The sequence below is a fragment of the Odocoileus virginianus genome, chromosome 18 (genome assembly GCF_023699985.2).
Source record: "Odocoileus virginianus isolate 20LAN1187 ecotype Illinois chromosome 18, Ovbor_1.2, whole genome shotgun sequence".
Taxonomy (NCBI): Eukaryota; Metazoa; Chordata; class Mammalia; order Artiodactyla; family Cervidae; genus Odocoileus; species Odocoileus virginianus.
Window position 1 is genome coordinate 41,221,866 of NC_069691.1, and position 22,652 is coordinate 41,244,517.

At 38.0% G+C, this 22,652-nt stretch overlaps 1 protein-coding gene across 1 annotated transcript; it reads right to left on the bottom strand.

The window, feature by feature from the left end:
* Nucleotides 1-18,811: 18,811 nt before the first annotated feature.
* On the bottom strand, nt 18,812-21,295 carry LOC139039514 (N-acetyllactosaminide beta-1,3-N-acetylglucosaminyltransferase 2-like). The gene has a single exon (XM_070480608.1). It carries the CDS (start codon nt 21,253-21,255, stop codon nt 20,113-20,115), a length of 1,143 nt encoding a protein of 380 aa, XP_070336709.1. The 5' UTR covers nt 21,256-21,295; the 3' UTR covers nt 18,812-20,112.
* Nucleotides 21,296-22,652: the final 1,357 nt, after the last annotated feature.

A 22,652-nucleotide genomic window follows, 5' to 3' on the forward strand; every position in this document is an offset into this window, starting at 1 on the left:
AGGGATTAGATCTATCCTCTCAAGTAGAAGGGAAAAAAAAGAGGGGGGGGAGTGGAACAAAAAGGACAAAATATACACAACAGTTCAGAGGACTCTGGACATCAGAGATGCAAAGACAATGATATCTGGGAGAATGGGAAATGAACAATTTGAGCCCTACTGCTGTCCCAGGTTAGTATCTACTGAGGATTTCCATGGTGTGATACAAGGATATGAAAACCAGAAATTATATAGGTTGAGGACATGAATATTAGAGTCCAGAGAGACCAAGACAGCTAGCGTGTAGAGACATAGTAACAAAGAACAGAGAGCTTCAGAGAGAGAACACTGCAGATCTGCATAGTGTTTCTCTTGAGTGTTACTCAACAGAATACCAATCAGTACTTGTCTGTGAAGAAGCTACTTATGTTTTAAAAAATAACCAGCTAAAAGAATCAAAAGGCACAGTACTGGGAACTCACAGCATGGGATTGTATCCCACTGCCATCAGTCAAACTAGAATACCTCATTGCTCATGAAAAATTGGGAATTGGGTGGCAAACCCACAGTCTTGCATCAGAAGTTGGCAATAATTAGTACTTGACTACACGAGATTTTGGCTTGACCTAACCAACCACATGGAGAAGGAAATGGCAAGCTACTCCAGTGTTCTTGCCTGGAGAATCCCATGGACAGAGGAGCCTGGCAGGCTGCAGTCCTTGGGGTTGCACAGAGTCAGACACGACTGAATTGACTTAGCACAACCAACCATGAAATCTGACAAATCCAAATCAATTCCAAGAAACTTAGCTGCAACACCAGACAAAACTGAAGAATATCTATAGGAATACAAAAATAACTAGAACCCAAGAAAGTAAAATTAACAAGTGGTGGTGGTAGTGCTTTAGTCGCTAAGTCATGTCTGACTCCCTTGCAGACCCCATGGACTGACTGAAGCCTGCCAGGCTCCTCTGTCCATGGGATTCTTCAGGAGAGAATACTGCGGAGTGTTGCTGTTTCCTTCTCCAGGGGAACTTCCCAATCTAGGAGTGGAAATTGGGTCTCCTGCATTGCAGGCAGATTCTTTACCAAGTGAGCTACAAGGGAAGCCCCTAAATTAACAAGTACTGGGATCCATTGAACAAGTTGGGACTCAATGAGAAAGCACTAGGCATGCAAAGAAGCAGGAATATATGGCCATAATTTGGAAAATACCAAATAAATAAAAACTCACCCACCAAGTTTAAAGTATGTCAGAATTATTAAGCAATGATACATGAAGTTATAACTGAATTTCAGAGACACAGAAGATATTATTTTTAAAAAGGAAATTGAAATTCTAGAGGCAAATACCACAATGCCTGAAATTTAAAGTATACTAGATGGGATTAATAACAGTTTAGATAATGTAGAATAGTAAAGGCATAACAATAAAACCTTTCCAAAATGAGACAATATTAAAAAAATCAAACTTGTAACAATTTAAATTGAAGAAGATATTACTGAGGATATATGTTTGTGTGTGTAGAATGGGAGATGCAAAAACCACAGGGGTGGGGAAGGAATATCTGAATTAATATCTGAAATGTTTCAATTAAAATTATAAATCTACAGTTCAAAGATGTCCAGTGAATTTAAAGCAAAGAACTGAGAGACAATCAAGAACCTTAAGTAATGTAAAAGAACATTATAATCAAGTTGCTCAAAAGTAGAGATTAAAAATTGAAAAGAAGGAAGAGAAAAACACATATATACAGAAACAATCTTAGGAATAGTTAAAAAATTTCTTATCAGAAAAGGGCAAGAATGCAATGGAGCAACATCTTATACTTTAAAAAATATAGTTCTGTACCCAGTGAATTCTGTACCTGGTGGAAATAAATTCTGTACTCAGATTTTATTGTAAAGTCAGAATTTTCTCAGACATTCAAAAGCTAAAAGTATTTATCACCAGAAAACCTGTACTACCAAACTATTAAAGAAAGTCTTTCAAGCAGAAGAAAAATGAAACCAGATGGAAAAGTGGATTTATAAAATGAAATAAGAGAAGTGATAGTGGCAACTTTATAGGTAAATATACAAGAGTTCCAGAGAAGGCAATGGCAACCCACTCCAGTACTCTTGCCTGGAAAATCCCATGGACAGAGGAGCCTGGTGGGCTGCAGTCCATGGGGTCGCGAAGAGTTGGACACGACTGAGCGAGTTCACTTTCACTTTTCACTTTCATGCATTGGAGAAGGAAATGGCAACCCACTCCAGTGTTCTTGCTGGAGAATCCCAGGGACGGGGGAGCCTGGTGGGCTGCCGTCTATGGGGTCACACAGAGTCAGACACGACTGAAGTGACTTGGCAGTATACAAGAGTTCTACACATTTAAGTAAATTTTTTAAAGGTAATAGTTTCAACAAAAATAATATAGTGTGTGATTAATAGCATATGTAAACTCAAAATCTTTGACAATACAGGACAAAGTTCAGGAGGAAAGAAATCTAAATGTGATATTTTAGGGTTCTTACAGTCTATGTGGAGTGGCATAATATCACTTGACTGTGACTGTGATAAGCTAAAATTATATATTATAAACAAAATAAAAATGGCAATACATCAAGAGAAGTGATAATGACTGGGTGTATCTCTAATAGATACAGGCCTATTCAGATTGTTTATTTCTTCTTGTGCATGTTTTGGCAGCTTGTATCTTCTAAGGAATTGGTCCGTTTCTCTAGGCTCTCAATTCCTCCAGTATCTAATTGCCACAAGACATGTGAGATGTCGTTTATTAGGGAAGCTCATTAGAAACTAATTGAGCATGGTTTTTACTGGAGGCTAGCCATGTAGGCATCTTCTGCTTAGCATGTACCAGAACTCTAGACTTCTAGAAGGGATGCAAGTACTCAGCACAAGCTATATCATTTGCACAAATCATTTAGGGAGCATTGAGTGCTTTTCCCTGGTGACCCAGCAGGAAGGAATCCACCTGCAATGCAGGAGGTACAACATGAGCCACAGGTTTGATCCTTGGGTTGGGAAGATCCCCTGGAGGAGGAAATGGCTACCCACTTCAGTAGGTATTCTTGCCTGGAAAACCACATGGGCAGAAGAGCCTGGTGGGCTGTAGTCCATAGGGTCACAAAAGAAGTGGATATGACTTAGCAACTAAAAAACAAAAAAGGCACTCTGATTGTTTAGGGAATAGTGGGAATACTCCTGAAATCCCTTCCCAGACAGTAGTCAAGCGTCCATCTTACAAGCATGCCTTACTAAGGATAGCAGTTTCAGGACTGCTATGTTACTTATTGTCTGTACAATGTCCCTTTTGAGTTAATTTTGGTGCATAGTGTGAGGTAGGGTTCTAAATTAATCTTTTTGCATATGGATATCCAACTGTTCCAAAAACATTTGTTGAAAACATGATTCTTCCCTATTGCATTGCCTTGGAACCCTTGACAAACTTAACTGACCATAAATTTAAGTGTTTATTTATGGCTTCCAATTCTGTACCATTAATATATATTTATGCTAATATGAGTATTATATTTTATTCCTGTGTTTGTATAAGTTTTAAAATTGAGTAATGTAATTTTCCAAATTTAATTTTCTTTAACAAGATTGTGTTTACTATTTGGGATACTTTGAAGTTTCATATGAATTTCAGACCAGCTTATTTTTTAAAAATATGCCATTTAGGGTTTTGATAGGGATTATGCTGGATCAATAGACAAATTTATAGAGTTGATGTCTCACCCTAAACATTTCATTTTCCAATCCATGAATGTATTTCTTTATTTAATATTTTACAGTTTCTTTCAGCAATATTTTATAGAATTTAATATTTAACACTTCAGTTCAGTTCAATTCAGTCACTCAGTCGTGTCCGAATCTTTGCAATCCCATGGACTGCAACATGCCAGGCCTCCCTGTCCATCACCAACTCCAGGATTTACTCAAACTCATGTCCATTGAGTCAGTGATGCCATCCAACCATCTCATCCTCTGTCGTCCCCTTCTCCTCCTGCCTCAGTCCTTCCCAGCATCAGGGTCTTTTCCACTGAGTTGGCTCTTCACATCAAGTGGCCAAACTACTGGAGCTTTAGCATCAGTCCTTCCAATAAATATTCAGGGTTTGTTTCTTTTAGGATTGACTGGTTTGATCTTGAGTCTTCTCAGTACCACAATTTAAAAGCATCAATTCTTTCGTGCTCAGCCTTCTGTATGGTCCAACTCTCACATTGTATATGACTGCTGGAAAAAACATAGCTTTGACTAGACGGGCCTTTGTCAGCAAAGTGATGTCTCTGCTTTCTAATAATGCTGTCTAGATTTGTTATAGCTTTTCTTCCAAGGAGCAAGCATCTTTTAATTTTGTGTCTGCAGTCACAATTCACAATGATTTTGGGCCCCCCAAAATAAAATCTGTCACTGTTTCCACTTTTTCTATATCTATTTGCCATGAAGAGATAGGGCCACATGCTATGATCTTTGTTTTTTGAATGTTGAGTTTTAATGCAGCTTTTCTCTCCTCTTTCACTCTCGTCAAGAAACTCTTTAGTTTGTCTTTGATTTCTGCCATTAGAGTAATATCATCTACATATCTGAGGTTGGTGATATTTCTCCCAGCAATCTTGATTCTAGGTTGTGATTCATTCAGCACAGCATTTCACATGATGTACTCTGCATATAAGTTAAATAAATAGGGTGACAATATACAGTCTTGTGTCACTCCTTTCCCAATTGTGAGTCAGTCTATTGTTCTTTGTAAGTTTTTAACTGTTGCTTCTTGACCCACATACAGGTTACTCAGAAGACAGGTAAGGTGGTCTAGTATTCCCAGCTCTTTAAGAATTTTCCAGTTTGTTGTGATCCACACAGTCAAAGGCTTTAGCGTCACAGAAGCAGAAGTAGATGTTTTTCTGAAATTCCTTGCTTAGCTTTTGATCCAACAAATGTTGGCAATTTGATCTATGGTTCCTCTGTCTTTTCTAAACCCAGCTTGTACATCTGGAAATTATTGATTCATGTACTGTTGAAGCCTAGCTTGAAGGAATTTGAGCATAACTTTACTAGCAAGCAAGATGAGCACAATTGTACAGTATTTGAACATTCTTTGGCATTACCCTTCTTTGGGATTGGAATAAAAACTGACTTTTTCCAGTCAGTTGAATTTCCCAAATTTGCTGACATGTAGAGTGCAGCACTTTAACAGCATCATCTTTTAGGATTTGAAATAGCTCAGCTGGAATTCCATTACCTCCACTAAGTTTGTTCATAGTAATGCTTCTTAAGGCCCACTTGAGTTCCCACTCCAGAATGTCTGGATCTAGGTGAGTGACCACACCTTCATGGTTATCTGGATCATTAAGACCTTTTTTTGTATGGTTCTTCCATGTTTTCTTGAACCTCTTCCTATTCTCTTCTGCTTCTGTTAGGTCCATATCATTTCTGTCCCTTACTGTGCCCATCTTTGCATGAAAGTTCCCTTGGTATCTCCAGTTTTCTTGAAGAGATCTCTAGCCTTTCCCATTCTGTCATTCTCCTCTGTTTCTTTGCATTGTTCACTTCAGAAGGCTTTGTTTTCTCCCCTTGGTATTCTTTGGAACTCTGCATTCATTTAGCTGTATCTTTCCCTTCCTCTTTTGCCTTTCACTTCTCTTCTTTCCTCAGCTATGTGTAAGGCCTCCTCAGACAGCCGTTTTGCCTTCTTGCATTTTTTTCCTTTGGGATGCTTTTGGTCACCTCCTCCTGTAAAATGATACAAACCTCTGTCCATAGTTCTTCAGACACTCTCTACCAGATCTAATCCCTTGAATCTATTCATCACCTCCACTGTATAATCATAAAGGATTTGATTTAGGTCATACCTCAATGGTCTCGTGTTTTTCTTTACTTTCTTCAATTAAGCCTGTATTTTGCAATAAGTAGCTCACAATCAGAGCCATAGTCAGCTCCATGTCTTGTTTTTGCTGACTGTATAGAGCTTCTCCATTGCTGCAAAGAGTATAATTAATCTGATTTCGGTATTGACCATCCGGTGATTTTCATGTGTAGTGTCATCTCTTGTGCTTATTCAGGTAATTTACAACTCTGCTTCAGCCTGTAAACTTACTGCTTGTGTTGAAACTAAATTTCAGTTGAAAGGTTATGATCTTTCAGGTCTGAGTATACATTCTACTCTTTGCAAGTTTTTGGCTTTCCAAATTTCCTGGTGTATCCAGGAACTTTTCAGAGCTGTTATTCCACAAAGTAGCTTTCTAATCAGCTTTGCCTCCAAGGTTTTTAGCATGCCTATTGTCTATCCCATCTTTTAGCCTTTGCCCCAGGGGCTTGCACATTTGCCTTTCAATTGTTTTAAGGAAGGAAATCTTTTCCTGATGATAAAACCAATTGTTTTGTTAACAGTCTATCTAAAACAAAATCTCTGCCTTGAAGTCTCAAATGTCCAGTATTTTATTCTTCCATACATCATCTTGAGGAAGTTATTGACAAATAACCTCTTTCTAATGAGAATACTGGATTATTCTTGTATTTCATGGCAAAGAGTTAGGCTACTACTGATTAGAAACAAATACCATTCCTCTATTGAGAGAAAATGACCATGTGCAAGTCTCAGTTGTTGAGTTTGTGTGTGTGTGTGTGTTTTCCATCTCCAAGGTAAATTGGATTAACACTGACATTATCATTTTAGCATAAATACAATTGACCTTCAAGGAGGGTCTACTGATTAGTACCCTGAAGATATAGCTGGAATTTTCTTCAAGGGCTAGTTCAGCCTCACATTTATTGTGTCATGTTATAGACAGAATGGTTTCCCAGGTGGCACTAGTGGTAAAGAACCCGCCGGCCAAAGCAGAAGACATTGGAGACTCAGGTTCGATCCCTGGAGGGGAAATGGCAACCCAGTCTAGTATTCTTGCCTGGAGAATCCCATGGACAGAGAAACCTGAGGAGGTTAAGTCCATGGGGGTGCAAAGAGTTGGACACGACTGAAGCAACTTAGCACACACACTCAGTTGCTTCTCCAGCCTGAAAGAGTCCTCAATGAGGCAAGACAAAGCTAAGCTCCTTGTTCCAATCTTTCAGGGAACCCCTAGACATCCTGCAATGGATGAAGCATCTGGGCTGGATGAAGCACAGCCTGGAATCAAGATTGCTGAGAGAAATATCAATAACCTCAGATACGCAGATGATACCACCCTTGTTTTATGGCAGAAAGCGAAGACCTAAAGAGCCTCTTGAGGAAAGTAAAAGAGGAGAGTGCAAAAGTTGGCTTAAAAAATCAACATTCAGAAAACTAAGTTCATGGCATCTGGTCCCATCACTTCATGGCAAATAGATGGGGAGACAATGGAAACAGTGACAGACTTTATTTTTTTGAGCTCTCAAATCACTGCAGATGGTCACTGCAGCCATGAAATTAAAAGACACTTGCTCCCTGGAAGGAAAGCTATGACCAACCCAGACAGCATATTAAAAAGCAGAAACACTATTACTTTGCCAACAAAGGCCCATCTAGTGAAAGATATGCTTTTTCCAAAAGTCATGTATGGATGTGAAAGTTGGACTATAAAAGAAAGCTGAGCACTGAAGAATTGATGCTTTTGAACTGTGGTGTTGGAGAAAACTCTTGAGAGTCCCTTGGACTGCAAGGAGATCCAACCAGTCAATCCCAAAGGAAATCAATCCTGAATATTCATTGGAAGAACTGATGCTGAAGCTGAAACTCCAATACCTTGGCCACCTGGCATGAACAACTGCCTTATTGGAAAAGACCCTGATGCTGGGAAAGATTGAAGGCAGGTGGTGAAAGGGACAACAGAAGATGAGATGGTTGGATGGCATCACTGACTCTATGGACATGAGGTTGAGCAAGCTCTGGCACCTTGTGATGGACAGGGAAGCCTGGTGTGCTGCAGTCCATGGGGTTGTAGAGTTGGACATGACTGAGCAACTGAACTGAACTAGACATCAAAACAAAATTCCTTTTGCATAAAAAGTACTTTTGCTCCCTCTGGAACCAAGAACACATCTAGAAATCCAGAACACTATCTTCAAGACTGTCACTGCCCCCAGAAGGGGTGTGTAACAAAAGTAAATTAAAACTGCACAAAGCTGTTCAACTGACAGCTTCCTTTCTTCACTATAACTGAAGAGGAAAATTTACAATTTGCAATAACTTCCTGTTCATTCTGCTTCTGTAACTCAACTTGCTCCTTGAAAAGTCTGGATCACATAGGTCATGTAGTCTTGAAAAATGGAGACTTACAACAGTGTTAGGAACTGAAGCTTATCACACTCATGCTTGCCCCACTTTTGCACTTGCCTGGCCCCTGTAATCCTGCTTAACCATGCCTGTCCGTGTAAAGGTCAGGCATTCTCCCCTACCTCCCTGTTTTAACCACTGCTCCTGTGTGCATGAAACCCCTAGTTTAAACCAGCCTATTAACAGTTAGCATCACCCACTATAGTTTGATGTCATACACTGTCTATAAAAACTTTGTAACCCCTTTGTTCGGGGCTCACAGCTTGGAGTGTTAACTTCTCTCGGGCCACCCAGCATGCTCCAACTCTCCTACTGCAGTGCTTGGTTTCTCGACTACCGGTTTCTGCAACAGAACCGTGAAACTAAGCCATTCTTATCTCTTCCCAGAAGATAGCCATATTCTCTTTATAGGTCATCTCTTATGCATATTTGGCTCTGGTCAATGCATTCCCCATTAGAAGATTCTGCAAACTAAAAACTACAAATTAGATTATTTTTTATGCTTAGAACATGTGAGAGTTTCACATAGACACTTAGTCTATAAATTAAAATGAGTCCAATAGATTATAAGACTCTTCATGTTTGTGTTCCTGTATCTTTCAACTTGTTGAAAGAAGGTGGTTACCTTCTTTAGATCTCTACATTCGAAGTGTACTGGTCTCATCTCACTTTCTTGAATCAACCTTACAAACTCCCTATTTTCTCTTCATCTCAGTGGTCTCTTTTTGCTTTTTGTTTCCTTGCCTCTTTTACCTATGAGTTCTCTCTCTGATATTCATCACCTCACTATTCAACTAGTTACTTACTTAGCTTCAGTTCTACTCAATGTTTACTTTAGTAGGAATGACTATTGTTGCACTCTGCATTCTTTATATGTAAAGCATTGTCAGTGGATTGGCAATATCTGCATTTACTGGTAGGCTTGATACAAATGAAATATCTGTACAGAAAGTCAGATATGGGGAAGATAGCTTGGGAGTTTGAAGTTTTGAGGCTGATGAGCAAGAATCAGTGCTTTTTTAACAAGCTCTCTGGACAACTAGTAGATATGATCAAATTTCAGAATTACTGCTCCAGTGTAGTTTTATAACTTTCATAGCTTCTTGTATTTTCTCTTTCGAAATAGTTATCACTTATCTTTCCAGTTTTTTCTACCTCATTATTTTAAAAGCTCCTGAAGAACATGACTATAAACATTTTTTATCACAACATAAATAGGAACTGAAATGTATCTTTTGAAGGAATAAATTAGTTAATTTGATAATTGATTTTAGGACCATGTATTGCAAAGAATGGAATACCTGCTGATGACTTGTGAGGTTTCTCCCTATGATCTGGAATCCAGATCATTATTTCTCACATTGCTAGTGTCCATCGAAATTGCATAGAGGTTTTATTAAAATACAGAAACTAACTCAAGAGATGTAATTGTGAGACCTGAGATTCTGCATTTTTAACAAGGTTCCTGGTTATTGCTACTGCTATAATTTAGAATACAATTTAAAGAGTACAGATAGCATATTCCTTGAGTCTTTTGGTGCATCTAATCTTTGACTAGAAGAACCAAATACACTTTCATTTTTGCTGACCTATCTTTAAGATAACCACTATGTTTCTTCCTGTTATTGGGGTGAAACTTTTTTTAGAAGTATACCTGTGACATATTCCTAAGTATACTATATGGGTCAGGGCTCTTTGGTTTTCTGTGGATGAAAAAATAGATTTAACCGCTGTTTCCTAATAGCCTCGCATGCCTTGAGCTATTCCGCTCTGTTCTTTTTAGTGCAATACACATCTTTTCAAACAATTTGTTGACGTTAAAAAATAGTAAAAGAACTGGCTTGTCAAGAGTGGAGTTGATACTTGTCAATCAAAACAAACCTCTTGGGAAAAACAATCCAGATTCATTTTATTTGACTGTTTCCTGAAAAGCAAGTACCTTTTGAGAAAAGTTTGGGTAATGAAGCAAGGAGAGCTTTAAGCCAGAATTGTCAGGTAAATCTTCAGCAAAGTTATCTTAAATTATATATTTAAATAATACAAAAGGTGAAAGCCACTTTAGGAAAGAATTAAATAATGAAAAGTTCAAAGAGACAGGCCCAGAGACCTTGCTAATAACCATTTTATTAGTTGTGGGTCATTCGCTAAGTCCCTTAATCACTCTAGGCCTCATCATTGAAGTGGAATTGATAATTCCTACTCATCTCGCATTATAGTTTTATGAATCAAATCAGGTAATGCATAATAAAATCCTTTGCAGTAGTGCATGAAAATGTAAACAATTAGAATTAATTCATATTGTCGTCATTCAGTCACTAAGTTGCCTGACTTTTTGTGACCCAATAGACTGCAGCATAATATGCTGCACTCCACTGTCCTCCACTGTCTCCTGGAGTTTGCTCAAATCCATGTTCATTGAGTCAGTGATGCTGTCTAAACATCTCATCCTCTGATGCCCTCTTTTCCTTTGGCCTTCAATCTTTCCCAGAGTCAGGGTCTGTGAGAGTGAGTCAGCTCTTCACATCAGGTGGCCACAGTGTTAGAGCTTTAGTATCAATCCTTCCAATGAATATTCAGGGTTAATTTCATTTAGGGTAGAGTGGTTTGATCTCCTTGCTGTCCAAGGCACTCTCAAGAATCTTCTCTAGCACCACAATTCGAAAACAATAATTCTTCAGCCCTTAGCCTTCTTTATCATCCAGCTTTTACATCTGTACATGATGGCTGGAAAACCCATAGCTTTGACTATTCAGACCTTTGTCAGCAAAGTGATGTCTCAGCTTTTTAATATGCTGTCCAGGTTTGTCATATCTTTCCTTCTGAAGACTAAGTGTCTTAATTTCATGGCTGTGGTCACTGTCCACAGTGATCTGCAGTTTGTAATATGTAGTAAGTGCAGCACTGTCCCCAAGGTCATGTGCATCATCTAGGATCTTTACCATCTCTTTGAGAATAAGTACCTGACTGTCTGTGACTTGTAGAGGCTGTGCTAACATTCTATTAATAGCATGACTTCAAAGGACTAAAAAAACACTTTAAAAATTGAGTATTTTAGAAAATGTGAGCCAAAACGTATCTGATTTTAAACAGCTTTTCTGACCTTAGATTTGGGGAAAGCTTATGAGGATTTCAAGTTAGAACTAAAATTAGACTCTGCATAAGTTTTCTGTTTTAACACAGTGATATTCTAAATTTGTACCTGGAAAGCATCTCTGGTCCTCCCCACCCACCTTAAATTATTAATACATATTAGAGGTGTAGCATTGCCACCAAATAGTTTTGCAAAATGTATAGTTGTATCAAGGCCTCATTTTGTGCCCATGCTATAAGAATCTGGGTAAGAATGGTTTAGTCTGGACACAAACTCATTTGTATGACAAAGTGAGAATCTCCACCCCCACCCCAACCCCACATACACACAAAGGAATGAGGAAAATTAAGTGACGGGAAGTGAACATTTAGAAAAGATGGGTGATTGTGACAATGGCATATGATTCCTATTTCCACCATCATTGAACTCAGAATTGGATATTAGAGTGAGAAGGTGACAATGAAAGGATGAATAAAAGCTAATGAATGCTGCTCTACAATACTCTTGGGGCACCAAGAGCAAGGCACATTGGGATTATTACTAGGGTTATTGGAAAAGGCACTGGCAAATATGGTGCTAAAACTGGCAATGATGGATGCAGCAATTACGGTGTCAGTGGCAAGCATACCAGTTGTGATGCCTCACTAACTTCAATGTTAGGAACTGGCACCAAGGATTAACACTCAGGATCATTGCTACTGAGGTATCAGTGGTACTTTTAGTAGATAGCAACTCTGGTCACATAGCGCCTCCTTTTTGGATGTAGTGTTGACTAGAGACACCCATGAAGCAGCAGCAACATCTGTTATCCAAGACAGTTGGTTAATCCTTGGAACACTCATCAGGCATCCTCTGGTCATTTCTAGGCAATTTTAGGAGAAACACGTGGCAGGACAGATTTTGGTTAGAGATGTTGAGAGAGTGTCAGTGAAATGCTATTTTATTTTTCAGTTGTGATCTGAGAATCATTGGTCACATTTCATATCATTTGGGTAAGCAAAAACATAACAAAAGCAATACTTCATTCTAATGCAAACAACACACATTTAAAACTTACTACAAAAAAAAAAACTTACTACAGTAATATTTATTTTTTCTGGTAACAAGACTAATATGTTGAGGATCTAGTCTATTCTAGCCAATGTGCTTACATCTAATCTTTATAATGAAAGGGCTTCATTCTTTGGTTACTTCAACTCTCTCAAATCAAAAAGCTCCCTTCTTTGCTCACATCACTCTGAATAACAAACTGTAATGCCTTATTTAAACAAGGACATTAATAAAACCTTCCCTCCACTTCCTCCTTCATTTTGATGAAGATGTTCATGTTAAGACCACTGATAACTTCATTCTGTAAGATCCACAGGAGACATTTTGTTTTACCTGAATGACATTCATCAACATCTAACATAACTGCCTGTTTGCTTCTCAGTTTTCCTCCTATCACTTCACCCTACTATGCTTCCCTCTTATTTTTCTGAACACTTGTACTAAGTCTTCATTATCATTCTTCCATTTTTCTCTGACCTCTACATGGTATAGTTGTTTAGGTTTGGGCTTCGATCCCCTTCCTTCTTTCTCTGTATTTTGTCCCTAGGCAAGCTGTCTCCTGTACTTTAATGATGTCAAATAACATTAATATGGATCTTTGTGATTTTTTGTATATGTCAGGAATCTCTCTAATCAGCTCATTTGTATATTCAAGAACCTACTTGAAGTCTTCACTTAAATCTTGCAAACACATAAAACTGAACTTTTAATTTTGTTTCCTCCCATTTTTTCCCTCCTATTCTACATCTACTGTGAATGGTGCCCCCAACTATTCATATCCTTTATGTCTTCCTTCCCTTCTCATACGGACCTCTCAGTCCAACCCATAAACCCTAGATTTTCAGTCCTTATTCTGGCACTGTTTGCTGTAGCCATGTGTTTTTAGTGAGGGCTTCCCAGGTGGCTCACTGGTAAATAATCTGCCTGCCAATGCAGGAGACCTGGGTTTGATTCTTGGGTTGGTAAGATCCCCTGGAGGAGGAAATAACCAACCTACTCCAGTGTTCCCGCCTGGAAAATTCCATGGATAGAGGGGCCTGGTGGGCTACAGCCCATGGGATTGCAAGGAGTTGGACATGACCGAGCACAGCACAACACATGTGTTTTTAGACTCTGGAATTGAAAATAATAAACTGCTCTTGCACATTCCATTCACTCGATCAAAACATATGGACTATATATTTAAAATAAACATAACACCATCCGTCAATTCATTCAACATTAAACTAATGAGAACCTATACAGTTTTTCCATCAAATAATCCACTGCTTTTAAGCAGCTATAGCACTAGATACATATTCATTTGTTGGTTGTATATGTTGTCAGATATTACTTTTGAAACTTGTAAGGGAATTTTAAAAGGAATGTCTCTGTTTCACATAATGGCCCATGGGAAACCTTGTAAATTTAGAAAGAAACAATCACCTGCAAAATAGTAACCATGTTTACTCACTAAACATTTATAGCTGAATTCTCTTTAGAGAAATAAACAAGCTATTCAGCTCCTTCAAATTGATTTTTACCTTTATATACATTATACTTATTTTGGCCACCCCTTTTCTCAAGAGCCACCAAACATAAGAACCTTATAAAGTTATTTGTACCTAAAATAAACTAGAAAGACATTATTACTATTCCTTGCTCTTTTCCCCTAGAGACAATGTGCTTTCTTCACTCTGACTTTTGCTTTAATATTTGTGAAAATTAAAGGATGATGCATCTTAAATAGACAGCTTTGATTTGCATAAAATACAAGTTTGCCCAAGCTCTTGAAAGCACTTCGGAGAGTACTTAAAGGCTGAGAATATTTCCCTGCTCATTATATATGCAACACTCAACTGCATCTGGTGATATATATTTTATTAACAGTGTTTCCAGTCTCCCTGCCCAAATATGTTGATTTACTCATCACACCGACCTTTTCTCTCCCTATTCCTGTTTGGATAGAGTGCCATTTTGTATGGAGGTGGGTGGGGACAGGAGAGAAAAAGGGAAGGAGTTTTGAGTCAAAGCACAGGAAACTGCTCCAAGATGAATAGTATGAGACTTGGTGTGCTTTTTTGAAGAGGCGAGGGAGGAAGGGAGGGGGAAATAGACAAATATAGACAGCCTCTACCACTTGCCAAGAATTTTAATTTGTGTGGATATTTGGACAGTGCTTGGATACTCAAGTAGATTGAGGGGGAAACATCCTTACTTTTGTGAGAACATTAATCCAACTTTTTTTGTTATCATCTTGCTTTTCATCAGTTTACTTCTTTCTTCCTTCTTTTCCGCCTTTCTCTCTGTTTCCTTCCTTCCATCCTTCTTTATTGGCTCACCTTTTTGCTGGCCTAGTATAAACAGTGCATCTTAATTTTCCATTTGAGAAAATAAAAATGTTACCTCATCAGTACAAGGTTTAGCATAGCTCTCAGAAATTGTGATGTGGAAAGTGTGTTCCCCAAGCCAACACAGGTTCTCATTAATGCTTACCTGGACTCTATTGAAAATATTTAACTGGGCTTCTACATTGCAATCTTCCTTTGTTGTATTGATTTTTTGTAATCACCTTATAGTTATTGTACATACACATGTACACACATGTGTATATATATATATATAACACATATATATTTAGATAGAAGATAAACTGAGGCACCTGAAAACTTTGGTCCCATGATACTTATATACTAAATGAATTCCTTTAGATTTCTTTAGAATGCAGATTCTCAAATCCTATCTACAAAATTTGATTTACTTGTTCTTGGAGTGTCTCATGAATCTGCATTTTTAAAAAAAAGATGATTCTGATATTTAAAAGTCTAATCACATTATTCCCTGATAGCTCAGCTGGTAAAGAATCCACCTGCAATGCAGGAGACCTGGTTCGATTCCTGGGTTGGGAAGATCTGCTGGAGAAGGGGTAGGCTACCCGCTCCAGTACTCTTGGACTTCCCTTGTGGCTTAGGTGGTAAAGAATCTGCCTGCAATGTGGGAGACCTGGGTTTGATCCCTGGGTTGGGAAGATCCCCTGGAGAAGGGAAAGGCTACCCACTCCAGCATTCTGGACTGGAGAATTCCATGGACCTTAGTCCATGGGGTTGCAAAGAGTTGGACATGACTGAGCGACTTTCACTTACTTACTTAATTACATTAAACTTCTCAATATACTCATAAATAATACCTACTTCCTTCTCCATGTTTTTAGTAGTTTCTTCTTCTAGAATATTCTGAATTTCTCAAAAAAATCAAGTCAAAAGTCTCCTTTATATCACTGTCTAGACTAAAATAACCCTGTCTCATCAATCCTTCCCAGCACCTCGCCCATGCTCCCAACTGTCTTCTATGATACTGTGTTAAAGTAAGGAAGTCTTGGGACTTCTAAAGTGGCTCAGTGGTAAAAAAAAAATCCACCTTGTAATGTGGTGGATGCGGGTTTAATCCTTGGGTTGAGAAGATCCCCTGGAGAAGGAAATGGCCACCCACTCCAGTATTCTTGCCTGGGAAATCCCATGGAGAGAGGAGCCTGGTGGGCTACAGACCATGGGGTCACAAAGAGTCAGACATGTCTGAGTGACTGAACAATAATAAGTAAGTTTTGTTTCCCTTGACAGTTGTGTTTCTGCAAGCTTTTATTAGTGTTTGCATTTCTTATATTGGTGCAGTGACTGACACATAACTGTGACACAGAAAAACATATTTTAGGAATAAGCATAGAGTTTTCCTTTTCTTTCAGAATATTTGATGTGGAGATATGTATAAAAACACTAGCTATATGTAATTTCCTCATTTGTATTTTCAATTGCAAATTTAATACATATAAAATAAAATTTAAATAAGTTTAATTAAATAAATACAAAGGGTGTCCCTGGCGGTTCAGTGATAAAGAATCCTCCCGCCAATGCAGGAGACTTGGGTTCAATCCCTGGGTGAGGAAGATCCCCTGGAGAAGGGAATGGCAACCCACTCCAGTATTCTGGCCTGGAGAATTCGTTGGACAGAGGAGCCTGGTGAGTCCACGGGGTCACAAAAGAGTCAGACATGACTTAGTGACTAAATGACTGCAACAACAAATAAATACTAAAGGTCTCCACAACCTACCACCCAGAGAAAATGCATTTGCTGACATTTCTTGTAGATCTTTCAATCATCTTATACACAAAATATACTTTTTCTTTCAATAAAAACAGGATGGTTGTGTTTTAAAATTTGCTTTAATTATTTAATCAACAGATTGCATTTCTTAGAGCAGTATTAAGGTTGCAGAAAGGATAGAGAGATGCTCAGCCCTACTCCTCAGGCCACCCCCATCCTTTATCCACCAAGTCTTTCCCTATTACTAACATCTATCATTGGTGTGATACATTTATTAAAATTGATAAACCAATACTGATACATTATTATTAACTAAAGTCCATAGTTACTTTGTTGTTTTTAATTAGAGTACAGTTGCTTTACAATGTTGTGTTAGAGTCTGTTGTACAACATAGTGAATCAGTAAAATTGTACATATATCCCCTCCCTTCTGGACCTCCACCCCCATGCCCCGCCCCTCTGGGTCATCACAGAGCTGCCTCCCTATGCTACACTGGCCATCTGTTTTACACGTGGTAGTGTATACATGTCAATCTCCCATTTTGTCCCACTCTCCCAATCCTCCTCCAGGTCCACAGGTCCTTTCTCTATGTTAGTGTCTATTGCTGCCCTGGAAAAAGGTTCACCTGCATCACTTTTCTAGATTCCATATATATGCATTAAAATATGATATTTGTTTTTATCTTTCTGATTTACTGCATTCTGTATGGAGTTCATTCTCGGTGTTTTACATTTCTATGGGTTTGACAATGTATAATATCATGTATTCACAATTATATTATCATAAAAAATAGTCTAACTGCTTTAAAATTCCCCTGTGCTCCAATCCCTGGGCATCACTGATCCTTTTATTCTCTGTATAGTTTTGCCTGTTTCAGATGTCAGCTAGTTGGAATCATACGGTATGTAACCTTAGCAGATTGACTTCTTTCACTTATCAATATGTATTTAAGGTTTCTCCATTGTCTTTTATGGGTTGATAGCTCATTTCTTTTTATTGCTGAATATTATTACATTACTGGATGAGTCATAGTTTTCATATCCTTTAACTTATTGAGGGACATCTTAATTGCTTCTGTACTCAGTCGCTTAGTCACGTCTGACTCTTTGTGACCCATGGACCATAGCCCACCAGGCTCCTCTGTCCTTGTAATTTTCCAGGCAAGAATACTAGAGCAAATTTCCTTTTCTTCTCCAGGGGATCATCCTGATCCAGGGATCAAACCTGCATCTCTTGAGTCTCTTGAATTGGCAGGGGGATTCTTTACTACTAACACCACCTAGAAAACCCCTTAGTTGTTCTAAGTTTTGGAAGTTATGAATAAAGCTCCTGTAAAGACCCAAGTGCAAGATTTTGCATGTCCATAGTTTTCAGTGTATTTTGGCAAAAGACTAGGACAAAGATTGCTGGATCAAGTGGTTACTCTATGTTTGAGTTTGTAAGAAATTTCCAGTTTCTTCCAAAGTGATTGTACTATTTTGTATTCCCATCAACATGAATGAGAGTTAATCTTACTCCATATCTCACCTGGATGTGGTGGTGTCGGTATTTTGGATTTTAGACATTCTGGAAGATATGTAGTGGTTCTCATTATTGTTTTAAGTTTAAGTCCCTTAATGACATATGATTGCAACCAACCTTTTATATACTTATCTGTATATCTTCTTTGGTATGATGTCACTTTGGATCTTTTGTCCTGCTTTTCTTTTCACTTATTTTGAAATTTCCAAATCAAAAGTTATTTTTTTATTTTTTTTAAAAAGATGTCTATTTTTGACAGTATCTACAAAATAGTCTAACTTAGGAAATTTATGTGTTGATGTGGTCGATTTTCTCCCCTAAATATTCTTATAAATATTTTCTAGTTGAACTAAAGTAATCCCATAAGTTGGGCTAGGTATCATTATAAAGTAGGAATAAATGTCTAAAATTAGTAAGTCTCATTCAAGTAGCAAACATAGACAGGCATTTAGAAGACTTAACTTCTAATGTACAATCATAGAAGATTCCACTCAAGTTGGTTCTTATAATGTAAACTGTGTAGAAAGGAGCTATTAAATAAAAAAGCCTAAGCATGAAATTCTGATAGTCACTTAAATGTATATAATCTCCCTTCAAAAACACATAGGCCCTTATTTAATATAGACATCATTATACATAATTGATTTGATTTAAAATATATACTCTTAAGAGCAAATTATAGTTTTATTACTGATTGTGACAAAATACTACTTTAAAAAATCACTTATGAATCAAATGGATGTAAAAACTAGTTATCATTTTTGCCTAAGGACATTTAAAGTTTCAGGACAAGAGACAGTGTAGTGGGAAGAGTATAATATATATTGTGGGAGAATTTCTTTTTTTTTTTTTTAAATATGGTGACTTTATTTCCATTTCCTTACAGTTCCCACATCTGTAAGAATCTTCATCTCTATAACACAAAAATATCTCAAGAAAGCATGTTACAAGATAGTATATATAAGCAACAGTTTGGCAGAATTCTACTTTCTATTCCCCCAAAAGAGAATAGATTTTAAAATTCAAAAATAATCATTAGTTTTATTTAACATGTTACTTTACTGTTTAAAATACCATGCTCTAGTTAAATAAGTCATCAAGACTGTATACAAATAAAATATTACACAAAATATATTTAAGAAAATGTTTGGTATTTGATCTGAACAATAAATAAAAACACAGGCACTTCTACACTGAAATAGGAAAGCAGTCACTACTTAGGATAATAATTTTGTATAAGTAACATGTTAACCACATGGCAAGAATAGAATCCTGCAGTTTTAAATTGACAAACCAGGTCTACAATTTCAATCTTTTCACTTAAAGTTCAAAAGTTACATATGCTTTCCTGGTCCACAATGAAAAATTATAAATACAATATGGTTGCCAGGGACAATGCAATCTTCAGTTTGAAGATTATGGAATCATACTCATTATTTTCAAATACTAAAAAAGAGAACTATCATGATACCACCCAGGAGACCAAATGCAAGATAGTTAAGGTTTCTCATGATGATCATAAGACCATAACTTAATAAACTGGATAACTGTCACCCAGTGATGCCCACTTTGCAAAACCGATTGATTAGGTTAACACAAGGAAATACTGTTGGGGTGGCAGGGCAATTCTGACAAAAGTCAATTTTTTCTAGATGATTTTAAAACTTCATCTAAATTTCATGAAAACAAATATAATTGAATTTCACTAAAACCACTGAGTCATATAAAACAATGTCTCTGTAGCCAATAGGTTTATGAATACCTAAACTGATAATTTACTCATATAATGGAAAATAGGATTATCATTGTATGAGGGCAAAACAAAAATATGGTCAAATTCTAGAAACATGATTTCAGATGATGAGGGGGACAAGTTAGAAAATAATGACCACTGGCTAATAGGAAGGGTCAGGATCATTCATTTTGCCATATTCTACATAAAAAAATTAGCATCTTCTGCTTTCCCTCTTCAGGAAGTACCACACTGAAGGGTTTAGAGGCCGTCAAATGGGTATGACCTATAAAGGCAATGTTGATGGTTTTACATAGAAATGACCTCTAATGGAAGAGAACACAAATGGGAACTATTTGAGATACATTTCTATGTAAAATGTAGTTTGCACATAAATCAGCATTTTAAATGAGCACTCTGCAACCGAGACCAATATCAATCATCTCTTGAGGTTTTCTACTATGTACCAACATCAAATTTACATAGGAACAAATGTTACCCCTGCTTTTCTCTTCTATATCAAATGTCCTGAAGCCTTTGTGTCTCTCTGGAGCGAGGCCAAGTTTCTGAAGGCACATTCCACTATAAACATCATCGACGGGGTAGAGAAGGACCCGGTCAGTTACATTGCACAGTCTCAGGGCCAGGTGGCCGGAGTAGAGGAATCCACCTCCTCCTGCATAAGGTAGGAAGACGCCAGTGTAAACACCTTCCGGGATGTAGTACCTCCGTTTCTTATCCCGATGAGGTCCAGCATTATGAATCACGTCACCAATAAACAAATCTTTGGCTTTGTTCCCGGATAAGCTATTCAAGTAATTCAGGAGGTGATGGGTGTTCGCAAAAACTTCATCATCGCCCTTGAACACGAACTCGGCATTTGGGCAGGAAGTGCTCACCCACCTGAGAAGGAGTACTTCTTTCAGAGACAAGTTGAAGAATGTATCTCTGTAGTTCCACAAAAGAATGTCTTGGTGCTTCTCACTCTCAAATTTCAGCATATCTGAAAGGTCTGGATGGTTGTCTTCCGCGGGAGTCTGGCCCAGTAAGAAGACTCGCACCACCGTTTGGTTCCCCACATTGGCTTCTTTGCCCCAAGATTCCCGAATCGCTTGCCTTCTATCGAAATGTGAAGTTAGGGACTTAATTGCCAGCAATAAGAAGGGCTTCTTTGCACACTTATCTGGTTGGTCTATAAGCAGTGAATAATTTCGACATCTCAAATACAGCAGAAAATCTTTAAATCTGTCTGGCAAACTGTCAAAACCTGAAACTACTGACATGACCCTCAGGTCAGGTTCACAGTAATTCAGATGGCTTATATTGGAGAATCCGTATGCTTCTCCCGTCTGGTTGGCTAACGTGTTCAAAATGGGATTGAACCTCCTGTTCAGCTTTTCTTGTTCCTTGTTCCAATATGCCCGAGGAGGTTCAGATACCTTCCAGAACCTTTCTTTAGGTATTATTACTTCCCCCTTTCCATCTTTTTCTTGGCTACTGCTTTTGGAGACTTCCACAATCAAATAAATGAAGACATTTACCATCATCAGGATTCCCAGCAACTTTATTCTTCAACGTCCAACACTCATTTCTCATATCTGGGGCGGGGGCGGGAGATCGCGGCTGCACCCACGTCCCGCCCGCTCCGCGCGGCTCCGCCCGGCGTCCACCACCGCTCTCGCCCCATGCGTGGCGCCCGCGATGGGGCAGCCCGGCGGCGGGGCGGCTCCGCCTCGGCTGGGCTTGGCCCCAGCCTCGGCTCAGCTCCCGCCCTTGTCGCCACCTCGGCCGCTGCCAGGCTCCTGTGGTAGAATTTCTGTGTAAGAGATCTAGTGACAAAAAATTTCTGGAGAGGATTTTGACAAACATGTAAAGACTCATATTTTAAAATGCTAATATTTACTCCACACTGCAACCCTGATTCCTTTTTCATACATGGTTATGAATACCCCATTTCCATATTCAGAATTACAGTGCCCTCACCATGAAGACAATTATACTTTATCTACTTCATTAACCCTTGTATGAATGTGCTTCAGCAATATTTATTCTATAGATTTCTGAGAAATTCAAGAGAAAGACTTTGGTGGTATGGGTACAGAATTATATTTAGAACAACAAAGGATAGAGAAGAAATTTAGATAACAGAAACCTACAAAAGATGTGTGGCTTTTGTACAGTTATGTAGCCAAACTGGTTCAGTAAAACAGAGTGAGTGTAGCCAAGTAAATTATGTTCACTCATAGAAACCTCCTGCTATATATATATTTTGTGCATTTTATGCTTTAAGAATATTTTATTTATTTTTTTAAACATGACATCCTAAAGGCACTCAAAAAATTGTGTAACTTGTTTAAAACTGTAGTCATTATAGTCATTTGCTAGACTACTCTAGAAATGCAGTGAATAATTAGAATGAGAGGCATTGGGCATGGTAGTGTATTCTTTTCTGTGATATATGCCAATGGGAAATTAAGGATGTGTCCTGGTTTCTTTCCATATGTATCACATAATCTAATGGTTAAGTACTTCAATAATCAATCACTGTTATCATACATCAAAATAAACAGTTGAAATTCTAGTAGCAATCTCAAAATAGATGTTTACTAATCTTAACTACTATTTCCATTACCCTCCTAACTCTAGCATTCTCCATTTACCAGCTCAGTTAAATATACTTCCAGTCTTCTTGTTGTCAGGCTCTCATACCTGGAGTTATCCTTGATCTTCTCTTTCTCTCACACTCTTCATCCATGTCTCCAGGAAATTATGATTATTTTATTTAGAAGGTATCTTCACAACCTGAATATTCTCTGCTTGTGCTGCTCTCAGCAGATCAGAGATACCATCAACTTTTTTCTAAATTATTGCAATAGCCTCCTGGACTATTTCCTTGTTTTTAAACCTGTCCCTGCTGTTTAACATAACATAGACATTATGTTAT

Excerpts from the sequence above, each read along its gene's own strand:
- LOC139039514 (XM_070480608.1), bottom strand. The coding sequence starts at position 21,255 with ATGATGGTAAATGTCTTCATTTATTTGATTGTGGAAGTCTCCAAAAGC.